The 17,390-nt window shown below is 44.4% G+C and overlaps 1 protein-coding gene across 6 annotated transcripts in view; it reads right to left on the reverse strand.

Annotated features, from left to right (window-relative positions):
* Positions 1-13,827: 13,827 nt before the first annotated feature.
* Positions 13,828-17,390, reverse strand: part of atf7ip (activating transcription factor 7 interacting protein) — a 43,591-nt gene continuing 40,028 nt past the window's right edge. For 5 of the 6 annotated variants that reach the window (XM_053477061.1, XM_053477055.1, XM_053477056.1 and 2 more), the window contains 8 exons: positions 17,222-17,280; positions 16,541-16,605; positions 15,725-16,411; positions 15,582-15,625; positions 15,291-15,348; positions 15,089-15,184; positions 14,855-14,889; positions 13,828-14,651 (listed from right to left, as the gene is read on the reverse strand). In XM_053477061.1, coding sequence (XP_053333036.1) covers positions 14,184-14,651; positions 14,855-14,889; positions 15,089-15,184; positions 15,291-15,348; positions 15,582-15,625; positions 15,725-16,411; positions 16,541-16,605; positions 17,222-17,280 — 1,512 coding nt within the window. In that variant the 3' untranslated portion in view covers positions 13,828-14,183. The remainder of the gene's footprint in view (positions 14,652-14,854; positions 14,890-15,088; positions 15,185-15,290; positions 15,349-15,581; positions 15,626-15,724; positions 16,412-16,540; positions 16,606-17,221; positions 17,281-17,390) is intronic. The other variant, XM_053477060.1, reaches the window with a different exon arrangement.

The raw sequence follows: 17,390 nt of genomic DNA on the forward strand, positions 1-17,390 counted from the left end.
CCCTCCACCACTGTTCGCTCATAATGACCTCTCAGATGCCAAAGTATAGGAAGATGTGGTTAACGATGAATTCTTTAGTTTTAAAGAATGACAAGAAAGATAAAAACAGAAACAGATTTAGGGGTTTGGAGAAACTATCAACAATCAATATAATCATTGTGTGGTTCTGTGGAAGAGATTTAGGCTGATAACAACTTAAAATGTAAGCTTATGCAGTGAAACCTTGCATTACGAGTAACCTGGTTTGTGAGTGTTCCGCAAGACGAGCAAAAAAAATGTTTTTTATAAATTTTGACTTGATAAATGAGCAAGTCTTGATATACAAGTACCAAGTGTCATTGAGTATCATGGTGCCACGCATGCGTGTCAAAACAAGAAGTGCATGCATGCCACATGATTACAGCTGAGCCAATGGTTCTTCTCTCTCTCTCACGCTGCGGATCCATGTGCGTCACTCATATAGTCAACATCCGTGCGCGCGTGTTACTGTTTACTATGACACTGTGACCACATGTCACTGCATATTTTATGGAAAAGATGGCGCCGGTGAGGTCGGCTGCCGTCACAACTGCTCCGATCCCTTTTTCTTTACGTTAGTTTTCAGTGATCTAAAACCGGCAAATTCAACACCATTAAGTACATTAGGTATGATAGAGACACCCTTGTTTCTATTGGTATACAATGTACTTTTTTAACTCCAGATCCAAGCTGGCTGAGTAAGATCCTGAGGGAGAAGAAAGAAAGTGATGCAAAGCGGCGGCCCTGAGGGAAACGAGCCAACGCACACCTCACACCTCTGCCTAGCATCCGTTCCTCTCATATGCTCCTGCAAACCCAACCTGGAACTATTGACCATCAAATGTCGTCCTTTTTACCTTCCTTGGGAATTTACATAAATATTTACATTTATATTCGACCACAAGCAGATATGGTCACTGCCTTATGCGAGCTGCTTTCATCAGCACATCACCTGCCCCACCAGGGGTGAAGAACACTGGATTATTGCTACACAACAGTCAAGGATGACTAAAAGGCACAATCTCTCCCTCCATTTGGGAAATTCGACCATGCCAAACTCTACCATCTGCGGCAGGGAGGATTGTCCGTGAGCCGGTACGCCGCTGAGTTCCGGACCCTCGCCATACAGACATTTTGTGCATATGTGTGAAGGCAAAAGGTGGAGGAAGGGGGCTACTGTATATGACACACACACACACATACACTTAAAAGGTGGAGGAAGGGGGCTACTGTATATAACACACACACACATACACTTAACAGAAGCACTACTCTGTCAGGAAACTGTGAAAAAGTGAAAGTGAAACGCGCACTAAGACTGAGCATGGGAGATGATTACTCATAATCCCATAGTGCACAAGAGTGAAGAACCATTGGCTTAGTTGTGATCACGTGACGAATGGCAGATAAAACACATGCATACTACTATATCAAGTTACAATGTAGTAAAACATTTTGCTAGTATGGCAAAATGCTCACAGACTGAGTTACTCTCAATCCAAGGTTTACCTGAGTCAGAGTGTGAGTCAACCACAGGGAAATACCCTAAAATCCCAGCGTCCTATATGTAGAGATAAAGAACAAGTTTTGGGGAAAAACTCAAAAATCATCAACAAAAAAACATCATCCAGAATCCGAATTTTAGTCAGGATGCAAAAAACGGTCAGGCAATCAGCAAACACTGGTGGCAGTAGTGGCTCAGAGAGTTAAATTACTCAGTTACTGGTTGGAAAGGCAGCGGTTTGAGCCCCCTGCTCCACCAGTTAACCATTGTTGGGACCTTGAGCCTTTAACCCTATCTGCTCCAGGGAAGCCATATCATGGCTGACACTGTGCTTTGCCCCCAGTGACACTATATGTGAAAAAAAAAAAATTGTGCAGTAATGTATATGTGACAAATAAACGCTTATACAGCATTTCCTGGGAAGGGCAAGTGTAAGATGTAAAAATATCAAACAGTAGCACACGGCAAGACTTGGTAACACCAGGTAACAGTGACAGAGCATATTCTTTGCAACAAGTGTGGAAGTGTACCAACTGTGATTGTGAGTGTGCATGATTAGGTAAAGGTACAAACATCAGTTTGTAGGGTCCCTAACCTCTGGAAAACATCTTGCCTCATCGTAGTCCCTTAAATGAACGAGACAGAGTCCTGTGATGGTTGTAAGTTGTATCTTTGGAGTTGGAGTTTGTTGGCATTTCAGACATGGATGTGACACACTTTGAGGCTTGGTGTCACTAATTCTCCAGTGACTGGTGTGGGCCCCAATTTCTTGCTCCTCGCTCATTCAGGAAAACAAAACAAACAAGCTTAATGGTGGTTCCCTTGATTCAGATTTCAGATTTTCTGAGCCAGTGTCAATAATTGGCTGCCATGTCTTAGATTTCAGCATACTGCCGCCGCTACAAGACAAGATTTCTTCTGTTTAGATTGTACTATTTTGCTCTTTAATATTTTTCATAATCTATCTCATGGATATGACATCTACATTTACACACTCTAGCTGTAGCCCTTTACACACACAACTGATAAGCGGTGGAGAAACAAGACCAATACTTATTTGGTTATTATGGGAACTGTGAACTAGTGTCCTTGGTCAGCAAGATCTACTGGGAGTGCAGTGGTATGTGCTTTATGGAGAAATGGCTAACAGGAAAAATACCAGATGCTAACATGGACATCCTGGGTTTCACTACTATGAGAGCAAACAGAGATACTAAGGCATGTGGTAAGCACAAAGGAGGAAGACATTATCTGCTGTTAGACCAGTGAAATGCTAGCAGTAAGTCTTTTCCATTCTACCCTCCCAGTGAATTCTCACACACCATTATCGTTCATGTTTACATTCCACCAAGAGTGGATGCAGATACAGCATGTAATGTCATTCTCTCACTTATTGCAAGACTTGGAGTAGACGAAGTCTACTCTCACTGCTTTACATCAGTTTGTCAAAGAGTCATACTAAAGGAAGGTGAAGATGAAATGCAGAAGAATAACATGAAGGAGATCTGGGATGGTATGAAAACCATTACAAGCTGCAAAAAGAAAGATTGTAATATAATTCATGGTGATGTTGTGAGGGCTAATGATTTAACCCGGTTCTTCAACAGGTTTGATTGTCCAGCCCCTACCACTGCATGTCCACTTCTCATTGCATGTTCACTTCCCCTCCACCTTAACCACCTCCCTAAATCCCACATTTCGTACCTTGGTCCCCACCCCCCAACATTACTGTTGATCAGGTCAAAAAAAGTCATTTTTTTTAGGCTTTACCACAGAAGGGTAGCTGGCCCAGATAAGGTCTGCCCAAGAATGCTGAGATCCTGTGCTGAAGAATTATTTGCCCCTTAAGCACATTTTCAACATTAGTTTGTAGGTGTCATGCACACTCGGCACGCGACCGGCACTAGGACCCCAAAGTTAAGCGGTCGCAAACCAGAAAGTATAAAAGGAGTAAACTAACCATAGCACCTCGCTCAGTCATTGAGTTTAGCCAATGCTACGTCGGATTCATTCATCTAATCGTGGGTACTCACTTTATTGGCTTTATTTCCTGATCGAGTGTGTATTTATAGGACGCTGGTTAGATTGTGTCTTTCCCTTGCTCCCCATTCGTGAGAGTCCTTAGATCAAATAGCGTGATTATCCTGCCTATTCGTGTTCTTCTGCGTTTGGGTTTACCATTCACGCAAGAAAGGGCTAATCGCTAAAGCTACGTCTTCTGGTCACCTCAGGGTAGTTCTTGGCAGAATGACTGAGCCACCCGCAGTGAACCCAGTGGATTACGCGTACCTCTGTGACGTGGTAGATCAACACGCTCATCAACAAGCTAACCGGGGAGATCGCTAATCTGCGCCAGGACCTTCAAGAGGTTGTAGAGCTCCGGCGGGAAAACGCGGATCTCCGTGCGGCTGTGGATGGGCCGCACCAACCCCCCCCCTCCTTCTGATGGATTTCTGGCACTTCCGGATAAATGGGATGGCACGGACGGGAAGTGCAGTGTGTTTTTGACAGCGCTGATCTGGTGTTTGAGTTCAACGCCACCAGGTACTCCACCGATCAGCTACGCATCGCGCTCCTGGTTTCGTTGCTATTCGGGCGGATACAGACACCGCACGCTCATATAATGAGTTCACCCGCCAACTCAGACTTCCTTTTGAACACCCAGCGGGCGAGGTGGAGACTGACACCAAACTCTACCATCTGCGGCAGGGAGAATTGTCCTTCAGCCGGTACGCCGCTGAGTTCCGGACCCTCGCCATACAGACCAACTGGGGAGATGCCGCGCTCCGGACATCTTTCTCTGAGGGACTGGCTTCACGAATAAAGGACGAGCTTGCCAGGCGAGAGCTTTTCGCCACACTGGAGGGACTAATCCAGCCGTATTGACCAGCGCCTTCTCTCTCGCCTCAAGCCAGCCCCGAGGACCCTGCCGCCTGCACCCACCTTCTCCTACGCTCCGCCACGACCACCTACAGCCTTCACCACCACCACCGGATCTGTCGGATCTCCACCTCCTGCCGTGGTTGACACCGGAGCCGGGGAACCCATGCAACTAGGACGCGCCTTCCTAACCGTGGCGGAACGCGAACGACGGTATCGAGGCGGTTTGTGCGCCTATTGTGGGTCGGCAGCACACCACCGGGCAATCTGCCCAATTCGCCCGGGAAACGCGCAGCCTGTTGAGTCTCTCCTCTCACTCTTCACCACAACCGACGCCACCATCTCACGTTTCACGGTGCAGGTAAACCTCCAAATTGGCCACAAACGAGTTCGAAGCACCGCGCTCATCGATTCCGGTGCCGCTGGTAACTTCATTGACTCTAATTATGCCAAAGATTTGGAGGTGAAGATTGAGGCGTAATCCCAGCTGGTAAAAATCACTTTGGTCGACGGTCGGCCACTATCATTCAGCCCTATCACCCATCAGACCCAACCCATCATGCTCGCCATAGACCAGCACCAGGAACAGATCCAATTTCACCTCACGTACATGTCATCACCGCCCATCATCCTCGGCTATCCCTGGCTGTTGCAGCACGACCCGGTTATTTCATGGACCCGGAACCGAATCCTCCAGTGGGGGCCGACCTGCACCGAACTCTGCCTACGGGCACAGACTGGGATGTGTTCCAGGGAGTCCGAGGCGCCCGAGGTCAACACCAACGCCATCCCTGTCGCCTATCGGGACTTGGCTGAAGTTTTTTGCAAAAGACGAGCTACCCACCTCATCGCCCATACGACCTGGCGATAGAACTTCAGCCGGGTTCTGTCCCTCCCCGCGGCCATCTCTACTCGCTATCCACCTCGGAGACGCAGGCGATGAAAGAATACGTCACCAACGCCCTTTGGCAGAAGACCATCCGGCCCTCCACTTTGCCTGCCGCCGCGGGGTTCTTCTTCGTCAAGAAGTAAGGGGGCGAACTTCGCCCATTTGTCGACTATCAGGGGCTAAACAACATCACAATTAAGAACAAACATCCACTACCACTCACCAACTCAGCCCTGGACGCCCTCTCTGGTGCCACCGTGTTTACCAAGTTGGACCTCCGGAGCGCCTACAACTTGGTGCGCATCAGAAAGGGTGATGAGTGGAAGACTGCTTTCATCACACCCACCGGACATTATGAGAGCCTGGTCATACAATTCGGACTCTGTAATGCACCCTCGGCCTTCCAACAGTTCATAAATGATGTCCTCCGAGACATGCTGGGCCGATGGGTGTTCGTCTACCTGGATGACATCCTCATTTACTCCCGCAACCTGGAAGAACACATCCAACATGTAGGTGCTATTTTAAAGAGATTGCTCGCTTACCAACTGTACTGCAAGCTGGAAAAATGTGCTTTTTACCAGCACTCCACCACGTTCCTGGGTTTTGTCATCTCGCCCCAGTGTGTGTCCATGGACCCGCAGAAGCTAGAAGCTGTATGTCACTGGCCCCTACCCAGGACACTCAAACAGCTTCAGCGGTTTCTCCGGTTTGCGAATTTCTATCGTCGCTTTATCCGGGGCTACAGTACAGTTGCAGCTCCATTAACCACATTGACCAGGCCCTCATCTCACCCATTTCGGCTCTACCCAGCTGCCATCTCAGCATTCAAGGAACTCTGACACCGCTTCACCACCGCTCCTATTCTTCTTCATCCCGATGCCAGAAAACCCTTTGTTGTGGAGGTGGACGCGTCGAATGTCGGTGCCAGCGCAGTTCTCTCCCAGCGAGGTCCAGACCAGAAACTGCACCCTTGCAGTTTTCTCTCCAAAAAATTTGACCCCACTCAGAAGCGATACGGGTAGGGGACCGCGAGCTGTTGGGCATAAAGTGGGCTTTGGAAGGAATGGCATCGCTGGCTCCAGGGCGCCAGTGAGCCATTCATCGTCTGGACCGATCATCAGAACCTGATCACCATCAAAAACTTAAAACAGCTCAACCCACGACACGCACGGTGGGCATTATTTTTTGAACAATATAATTTCCATCTTTCTTACCACTCGAGGTCGAAGAACACAAAAGCCGATGCCCTATCACGCCAATATGAGGACGATCTCCCCCGGGCATAACCCGTGCCTGTCATCCCTCCATCTCGCATCATCGCACCCCTCCACTGAGACTTGGAGACCAGGGTCCACCAGGCACAGGCGGCGGAGACCGAACCGGCAGGTGTGCCGTCTGGACGACTCCACATACCCCAACATCTGCGAGCGGAGGTTCTCCAGTGGGGGAAATTCGTCCATCATCGCCGGACATTCTGGAGCCCGACAAACCCTATCATTCATCAGACGGGCGTTCTGGTGGCCCTCCTTGAGGAAAGACGTCATTGAGTTCGTTCAGGTGTGCCTGGTGTGCGCCAGGGCAAAAGACACAAACCAACCAACTCCGGGAGAACTCCAACCACTCCCAGTTCCTCGACGGCCCTGGACGCACATCGCCCTGGATTTCATCACGGGCCTGCCGGTTTCAGAGGGTAAGAACACCATATTAACCATTGTTAATCGGTTCTCCAAGGCCGTGCACCTGGTGGCCCTAACCGGACTTCCATAAGCAAAGGACACCGCTGAATTAATTTTGGAACACGTAGTCTGACTGCATGGGTTCCCAAAGGATATAGTCTTGGACAGGGGGCTTCAGTTCACTGCCCGTCTGATAAATTCCACCTGTAGTCTGTCATCCGGTTACCACCCCCAGACTAATGGTCAGACGAAACGGACCAACCAACAACTCAAGCACTACCTGAGGTGTTTTGTTTCCAATCGTCAGCGCTCCTGGGCTTGCTACCTCAAATGGGCCGAACTGTCCCCGAACCTCCACGTCTCCTCAGCCACCAACCTAAGCCCATTTGAGGTGTGCCAAGGTTTCCAACCTCCAATGTTCAACCATCAAGAACCGGAGGTGGACGTACCATCGGCCCAACAGTTGGTCCGTAGGTGTCGGCGGATGTGGAACCAAGCGAATCTCGCCATCCAACGAGCCAACACCAGCTACGTCACCCAACATCGCCGCCGACAGCAGCGGGACCTTTGTACCACGTGGGTGACAAGGTATGGCTATCAACTAAAAACCTCCATCTGCACACCGAATCAAGGAAACTATCACCAAGGTTCATCGGACCATACCGCATCACTTTACGTCCTTAGATCAAATAGCGTGATTATCCTGCCTATTCGTGTTCTTCCGCATTTGGGTTTACCATTCACGCAACAAAGGGCTAACCGCTAAAGCAATGTCTTCTGGTCACCTCAGGTTAGTTCTTGACAGTAGGTTCCCTGACCTCTGAAAAACATCTTGCCTCATCGTAGTCCCTTAAATCCCGAAATAATTTTAGGCATTGACTTCTCACGTTATGATGACTTTTAAGCAACTGATTCTTAAGCTTCTCAGACCTCAGGTCTGTCATGCATTAAATTCCCTGCAGTTTGGTTGGTGACTGTGAAAGTTGACGATGCCATATATACCTTCTTCAGCAGGCCTACTTCGTCCTCGACAAGAGAAAGGGTCTTGTTAGGATCATGTTCTTTGATTTCTCCAGCGCTTTCTACACATCCAGCCACCCTGCTTGGAACTAAACTGACTGCTAAGCAGATGGACTCATATTTGGTGATCTGGAGTACAGACTACCTTACCAGGAAACCATACTGAAAAGATAAGAGTACTGAGACACTGAACTTCTGAGACCATGGAGCCTTGTGGAGGATTTTAGGACTTGGTGCAGGTCAAATCACCTCTAAGACCAAGGAGATCATTTGTAGAACTAGATCCACACTACTACCGGTCACTATTGAGGGAGCTAAAGTCAAGGTGGTGAGCACATATAAATGGTCACAGTGTTATAGTAAACAGTACACACATGCACGGATGTTGATTATACCAGTAAGAGATGCGCACTAAGACCCAGCAGAGGAGACGATTTAACCACAATGTAAGGGCCATATTTTATTCTTGTGATTTGTTGTTGTGTTTATTTCATTTCAATTTACTGGTTAAGCATTAAGCATTAGGTCTGTTAGTTAAGCATTATACATTAAGTCCATTAAGTTCATTAGTTTAAGCATTTAGTATTATACTCGTAAGTTGTTTTGTGACATCATCCCACAGTTGTGTAGCTGCATGTCTATCACGCACGTTAGTTGTTCAGTTGTTGTTAAGACATGGAAGGGTACGGAAAGGTGTGGAGAACACAAGCTTTTAACAGTGATACTGTAAGCTAAAAGATACAGTACAATAAGTTGTTGTAACTGTAATCTACCGAAGCTACAGAACACAGCAAACGACTTGTCGTGACTACAGTGGATTTATGCAAGAAACTGTAACAACCGTTGTACTTTGATGTTAAAAATAAAACAAAAGACAAAGAAATCAACGGATGTCTGGAGTCGTGAGTAACTGTGTAACAAGAAAGATACGCGTCAGAACTTGTGAATAACATGCACAGGCACACAATTCCGCAGCACAAGAGAGAGAAAAACCGTTGACTCAGTTGTAATCACGTGACGCAAGAAGCGCATGTGTGATACATGAGACTTGGTACTCGTAAACCAAGACTTGCTCGTTTTTCAAGTCATAATTTATTAAAAATCTTTGCTTGTTTTACGGAACACTTGCAAACTGCATTACTCGCAATTCAAGGTTTCACTCTATTATGCTTTTTTATCTTAGTAATTTCTGTTGTAGTAGGTTGTCTTCTGGGGTTTATATATACAGTATATACACTCACCTAAAGGATTATTAGGAACACCTGTTCAATTTCTCATTAATGCAATTATCTAATCAACCAATCACATGGCAGTTACCTTAATGCATTTAGGGGTGTGGTCCCGGTGAATACAATCTCCTAAAATCCAAACTGAATGTCAGAATGGGAAAGAAAAGTGATTTAGGCAATTTTGAGTGTGACATGGTTGACAGGTCTGAGTATTTCACAATCTGCTCATTTTCACACACAATTATTTTTACACACACAATCATTTCTAGGGTTTACAAAGAATGGTGTGAAAAGGGAAAAACATCCAGTATGCGGCAGTCCTGTGGGCGAAAATGTCTTGTTGATGCTAGAGGTCAGAGGAGAATGGGCCGACTGATTCAAGCTAATAGAAGAGCAACTTTGACTGAAATAACCACTTGTTACAACCGAGGTATGCAGCAAAGCATTTGTGAAGCCACAACACGCACAACCTTGAGGCGGATGGGCTACAACAACAGAAGACCCCACTGGGTACCACTCATCTCCACTACAAATAGGAAAAAAAAGGCTACAATTTGCACGAGCTCACCAAAATTGGACAGTTGAAGACTGGAAAAATGTTCCCTGGTCTGATGAGTCTCGATTTCTGTTGAGACATATAAATGGTAAAGTCAGAATTTGGCGTAAACAGAATGAGAACATGGATCCATCATGCCTTGTTACCACTGTGCAGGCTGGTGGTGGTAGTGTAATGGTGTGTGGGATGTTTCCTTGGCACACTTTAGGCCCCTTATAGTGCCAACTGCGCATCGTTTAAATGCCACGGGCTACCTAAGCATTGTTTCTGACCAAGTCCATCCCTTTATGATCCTCTGATGGCTACTTCCAGCAGGATAATGCACCATGTCACAAAGCTTGAATCATTTCAAATTGGTTTCTTGAACATGACAATGAGTTCACTGTACTAAAATGGCCCCCACAGTCACCATATCTCAACCCAATAGAGCCTCTTTGGGATGTGGTGAAATGGGAGCTTCGTGCCCTGAATGTGCATCCCACAAATCTCCATCATTGCAAGATGCTATCCTATCGATATGGGCCAACATTTCTAAAGTATGCTTTCAGCACCTTGTTGAATCAACGCCACATAGAATTAAGGCAGTTCTGAAAGTGAAAGGGGGTCAAACACCATATTAGTATGGTGTTCCTAATAAGCCTTTAGGTGAGTGTATATATATTCTATTTTAAGTTTTTTTCTGGATCAATAAAGTATCTATTTATCTATATATCTAACTATCTTTAGTCACTTTGTTTAGACACAGCTTTTCTTGTTATGTCTGGAGGCCACCATGTTTCTTCTGTATGAAAAGAACTGTGTGGAGGCTGTTGAGATGGGGAGATGTATGAAAGTAATTCAATGGGATTTTCATTTGAATTTGGGACTTAAGGCACTATTATGTGGGGGATTAAAGGCACTGAACCGCATTGCCCAGTGTCTGATTAGTGCATAATATTTGTGAGTCAGAGTTTATATCCACATGATGCCCAGTACCATAATAAATTAGGCAGTGGCACTGATAAAGAATGAGATGATGTCCTGTGAGTCATCCATCCAAGTCTTGCACTTTCAGCAAATTTTGCATTTTGATTTCCCAGATTCTATTAACCCTGTAAGACGAAAGACCCTCATACATGAGACAGCTCATGCATCACACTTTGCCAGTCGGTGTAGGGACCTGCCACAGTAAAAACAATTGCTCATGGCACCATCAGAAGTTGGTACTACAAGAGCCTGATTTTTTTTCACTGTTTTTAATCACAGTGTTGAGATGAATAAGCATGTTGATGAGAGCATCTCATATAGTCAAATTAGGATGTGCTTTGGTTCCCATGCTTTAGTAAAATGAGTTGTTTTTCAACTTTCTTGCTATGAATGGTCATACGTGCAGTGGAAAAGCTGCCTTAGCTAGCTTCTTGGTGAACAGGTTTATTAAATTGGCTACCTTGGTGTCCACATTCACCCTGAAATAGGTGATCATTGCAATATAAAGCCCTTCCATTTGTGGGAGTTGCTGGGTTACTTGTAGAGGCAAGCTATACAGTAAGTGCCAAAGCAGTGAGAACTGTTGTGCAAAGAGTTGTTTAATTTGCTGATGCTGTGGTCCTGAAATGCTATCACTAGACACTACAACCCAATTCAAACCCAATTTGAATAATATGAAAACTAAAAGGCTTTTAAAGACTTTATAAAATCACATGAGACAATATTTTATTCACTATAGAACACAGAGAACATACCAAATGTTTTACCAGAGAAATTTTAAAATTTATGAACAAATTTGTTGCCTGGTATAGGTCTCAAAAAAGTTGTGATGGGGCTAAGAGTAGTATTTCCTCTTCTTTTCAAAACGTTTCTTCTTTTCACGTTTAAAGACATCTGTGCATTGAGGTTATAAGTTTCTGGAGTTTTGCCGTTTGGAATTTGGTCCCATTCTTGGCTGATATACGTAGGTTTCCAGCTGCTGAAAGGTTTGTGGTCGTCTTTGACGTATTTTTTGTTTAATGATGTGCCAAATGTTCTCTATTGATGAAGCATCTAGACTGTAGACAGGTGTCTGTAGACGTAGATGCAATGTCATCTGAGGGCACAAAGACCACGGGCATCAAATAAAGGTTTTCGACCATGTCCCTTACACACAGAGATTTCTCCAGTTTCTAGAAATCTCTTGATGTTATGCACAGTAGATTACCTGAAAACTTTTCCATTTTAGATCTATTTAGCCTAGCCCTTTGTGAATAAATTTGTATTAGATAAGGGTGCAGATCAGAAGTACTCATGGTTAGTGGTAAGGTTGGATGCTGTCTTTCCCACTCTTACCGATCACTCAGGTTTATTGATAGTGATGTGACTGGTTGCTTTACTTCCTAGAGAGCCCTCATGTCTGTGTATCCTTTTGGCTCTCACTTTTAGTTGTTGTCATAGTCCTGCTTGCATCCCTGCTTGCAGTCTGCACTAAATATACATTCATCTTATACATACAGTAATGTGACTGTTAGCATACACAACTGTAGCTCTCTCACCGGGAGAGCCTGATTTCCAGCAAAGAGAACATTGCAGTGGTATTGTTGAGATTCCAGTTTTTCCAATGGTTATCTCTGGATGACAGGACAATTGTAATAAAGTAACAGAATTCATCCAAAATGCAAAACTTATAGTTTGTGTGCAGTTCTGATAATTTCATAACTTCCGCAAGTTAGCTTTATCTTAATAAATATATATGAAACTGTTAATATTTTAAATTAATAATTGCTGGAGTCAGTGACACTGATATAAAGCATACTGCCTTATTTATTTGTTTATTTATGAGCTGGCTTGTCTATATGTCCACACACACTCTGGCCAAAAAAAGGTTCACATTGTAAGGTTCTCAATCACTCAATCACCTTTATGCTTTAATTACTGCACACAACATATGGCCAGTTTATGTGTGAAAATAATTCCTTATGCTCCCAGAACCATTCCTTCACAATTTGAGACCTGAAATATGCCCGCACCATTATGGAGGAAAAATGTCACTGATGTGATAACTTGGACATTCAGTACATTCACAGAGCGAGAGGTTATGTGGAGATCTTTTCGATTCAGATTATATCACTGGAAAGTCCATCATCTTCATAAACAGTTTAAAGCTAATTTTGCTTTGTCACATGGTGCATTATCATGCTGGAATTAGCCACTGAAAAAATTGTAAATTGAGGCAATGGAAACAATTAAATGCTTAGCAGCCCTGCTCAAGTGGGCAGTGGCATTCAATATGAATTGGTATTGAAAGGCCCAACACATGCCAATAAAACATCCCCACACCATTACACCATGTACACCAACATAGATTCATGCTGTTTGCTGATACTGACTCCATCAGTATGCCTCAGCAGAAAATGTTTCATCAGACCAGGCTTTAAGTTTTTCCAGTCTTTACCTCCCCAGATTTTGTAAACCTATGCACAATGCAGCATCAGTATCATGTTCTTGGAGGATGGAAGTGGAACCTGAACTGGGCTTCTGCTGCAATCTACCTCAATTTTAGAGATGTTTTTTTCTGCTCACCACAACTGCACAGACTTGTTATTTGAGTCACTGTAGCTTTCGTCAGCATAAACCAGACTGTTCATTTTCTGTTAACCTTTCAACAGGTTGTTTCAGTCCATAGAACTACTGCTGTTTACTGGATATATTCTTTTGTTCATTGCAACATTGAGTAAACTCTTTAGACTGTTGTGTGTGAAAATCCTACGAGACAAGCAATTATAGGAATACTGAAACCAGCCCATCCGGCACCAACGAGCATCCCACAGTTAAAAATCTCCCACCCCCAATTCTGACCAATTTCAAGTGAAAGCTTTTTTTTCCATTTTAAATACCTTTATTTGAAGGTTGTTCCTTGGGCGTCTGGTTGCCAGACAGAACGTTACAAAAACATTAATGCCACCATTGTTTTTCCATGTAGCTTGAAACCATGCTGTTTATGGACCATATGTGCAATGGATTGAAAGTCATTTTATTAAAAAAAAAAAACAAAACAAAAAAAAAAACAACGAAAAACAAACAAACAAAAAAACGTTCCTTAAAAAAAAAAAAAAAAAGAAGTTTGGAACAGATCCAACACAACGTATAAATATCTGACCTATTGGTTCAACACTTAACTGTACAGTCATTCTACACATGGAAATACCATTAGCGGCACAATTCAGGCCGGTGCCCCATTTTTCTTAAAATAGTGTCAAATTACTGACTAGTGTGCAAGTCTGTGTTTTTGTAGGGTTTGTATGCCTATTTTAAACATCCTATCCAATTTGGGGACCTTTGCTAACTAAACAAGCAGTCTGATGCATTATTAGCAGTTCAGTCTCTCCCACAGTTTAGTTATTTTTGCCAACTACTCCACATTTTTCCATTGCTAACTAACACATTTTATCACATCAACTTAGGATGTTGGGTTGATGACATCGGTACACTGGGGCTCGCAAAAAGGTCCAAAGCGGCCAAACATATCTTTGGCCCTGACGGCAAAGTAATATGTAGAACCGGAAACAAACTGGGTGAGGGTGCAGGCCATGGGCAGTGGCAGTGCCTTCACTTCACCAATCTTTTTCCACAGTGAGTGTGTGGGCGGCTGTGTGGATGAACTGGCCGATGCACTCTGCTGATCCTGGTGGTAGGCATAGAGGTGGTAGCTATCCACGGGTGCACAGTTTCGCTCAGTCTCAGACACGCACCACGACAGTACAATGCCGTTCTGACTCTGCACACGTGCCAGCTTCAATTGAGGCTGCTGAGGAGGAGAGGTGTGTGCTGCCTCTGGGGGCAGACGAGCAGGTGGGGCAGGGGCTAATGGCAACGGTGGAAGAGAACTCGATGATGAAGAGCTTGTGCGTGATTTAGAGGGGGAGTCCTAGAAAGTTGAGAAATGATACAACTTTAATTTAAACCTACTCATATATACACATACTATTTGCAACTCCAATGCATATTCATAAGCTAGACTGATATGCAGCCAATTAATTAATCATACACACTAAGCAAACCCTAAAAAGGTTTAGAGCATTTCCAACTGTTTTCTGTAAAAACGTTTAAAATTTCATAACATCCACTTACCACCGAGGGTCGATGCTGCACTGCAGAACGCCCTGCTGAACCGGGTGGGGGGTGGGGGGTAAATAAATACAATTAACCGTAAGGCAAGTATAATATTTAATATTTACAGAGCTAATACCCAGGATAATAGAAGGACAAATTCTCGACAACTAAATAAAAGTAACCCACTAGAGACAAAATTACTTTCATGGCAGAATAAGTAAGGGAAAGCAGTAAAGAAGTGGAGAAACTTACCAGCAGAGGTGGAGCTTACTAGTGATGGGGGAGGTCCTTGGGGTCGCTGGGCATTGTTGGGGACAGCAGAAGCAGTAGCCTTCTGCACACCAGTAACTATAAACACACAGCAAGCAGAAAAATAAGGGAGTGAAGGACCATACAGATAAGTGATTATGTAAGACAGAAAAGAGCAACAAAACAAATGGAATTGAAAATGTACCTTGCACATCATCATCATCCTCAGTTAGGTCAATGACTGAGCCCTTTGGACGAGCAGGCTGCGTAAACGACAGGAAATAATAAATATAAATATTTTACTAGCAACAGTACTAGCACTGTGGTCAATTATGGATTTTCTACCAGAAGGAAATATGAAATATCACCGTTACTGTATTACTAGGCTATATTACAGTTTCATGTAATTGCAGTTTTTGGTTGTACCAGGTAATTGGTTATCAATCATGTATACAACATGAGGTTTTAAAACAGGGCATTAGCATACTATGCTTACCTGAGCAGGTGATTTGGCTGGAACAGAGTGAGTAGCTTGGTTATCTGAATTGAAAAAAAGGAAAAAAGAAAGTTATGCTACAGAGCATATAGTAGTCAATATGTTGCTACAATTAGCGTGTAGGCCAGTAAAACAGCACACACCTGTTTTGGATGTCATTTCAGAAGCCGATGGCGGACCAGCCGCGGCAGCAGCCGAGCCTGTTGCAGCAGGGCCTGTGGTTGCAGGTGATGATGAGGCAGTGGCCATTCCAACTACAGTGGCGCACTGTGTTGGGGCACGGGCTGTCGTCACGGAGATGCCAGCACTAGGTGAGCTTGTTGTGCCCGTGCCACCCTGGTACACTGGCCTACTTGGTGGCATCTGTGCCACTGCTGAAGACGCGGATGAGGCCAAAGAAGAGGGAGCAGACGAAGATGAGGTCACAACATTTCCTGCAGTCTTCTGCAAGATAAAAGTCGTGGCTGTTGTGGTCTTGGCCTTGCTAAGGCTATTAACTGTGGCTAAGGAGGACACAGGAATTAGGTTTACTCCTCCGGCTATGGCCCCACCCTGGCCGTTAGCTACAGCCAATGGCAGTTGGATCAGCAAAGGCTGGATGGACATCGGTTGGCCTGCTGATGTGGCCGTGCTTGTTATGGCACCCGTGTTAGGGCGGGACTGCAGCAGTAGAGTTCCTGTCTGCGCCTGGCCACTTAAAGAGGAGCTGGAGGAGGAGGGTGTAGAGTTTGTCGTTGTGGTTATGAGCTGGAGGATAGGCGCAGAGGCGGCTAATGCCGAAGAGGTTGGCGTACTTGGAGTGGAGTGAGGTTTGGGCTGAGTCGGGGTAGCTGAGGGGGCCAAGAAACACTTTAAGTATTGTTCATAAAGGAAATCTTCGCTTTTACCACCATTTCAAACCAAGACTTTAGAAGTTAGCTTTGAGACAGAATTGATTTTGTGTACGTTAAGTCACTCACCGGTAGAACTGGATGATACTACAGAAGCATTTTGTGTCTTTGGGTCCAGCATGGCCCTTACAGTGCTGTAATAAAACAAATAAATAAAACTTGATATGTTTCAGTCTGCCATCTTATGTTTACAGGCTCACCTTTAATAATTTGCACTCACAATTTTACTCCATCAGCGCAACAGAGCAATAACATTGTAAACATCTGAATTCTCATGTTCTCTGATGAAACCTGATCTATTATAATAAATACAAAAATAGCGTCATTTTATTATCCAAAGTTAACTTTAGGTTGAAAGTCTTCATAAACATCAGGCAGGTGTTTACGATGTAATCATGAACACAAACATCTGCGCACAAAAGTATAACTGGTCGATGTTGCATCATTGTCAGCATCATTTACGTTCTGCATGGATAATGGAGTCTTTAAACATGCTTTGTTCCAAAAGGTTTCTTTGGAAGCTAAATTAGGAGAGCTCTATCTGCTTCGCAACAGTATTTCAGGTTCCCAAATATTTGTTTCAGACTATCAGTTTCATAAATCATTATGTCACTATAATCATAAAAATCATAAAGTTAAAGCACTTCTACTTTACTTAGCTCTATTGCTTATACTGATGCAGCCTGAGGACAACAGGACAGAGCAATTCTCGCCTACATTAATTAGCAAAATCCTAAATGGAATGCTCACCGTTGAGTTGTTGGGGTTGTCATCGGTGCGGGAGTAGGCTTAGCAGCAGCGGCAGCAGCCTATCAAAGAAAGAACAAATATTTACTTTCCAAAGCAAGCTGTTCATTTTCAGATAATGGAAAAATTGAGGATAGGCGAGATTAACTAATTTATTACCGATTGCAACCTT

This window comes from Clarias gariepinus, chromosome 18, assembly GCF_024256425.1.
Source record: "Clarias gariepinus isolate MV-2021 ecotype Netherlands chromosome 18, CGAR_prim_01v2, whole genome shotgun sequence".
NCBI classification, from domain to species: domain Eukaryota; kingdom Metazoa; phylum Chordata; class Actinopteri; order Siluriformes; family Clariidae; genus Clarias; species Clarias gariepinus.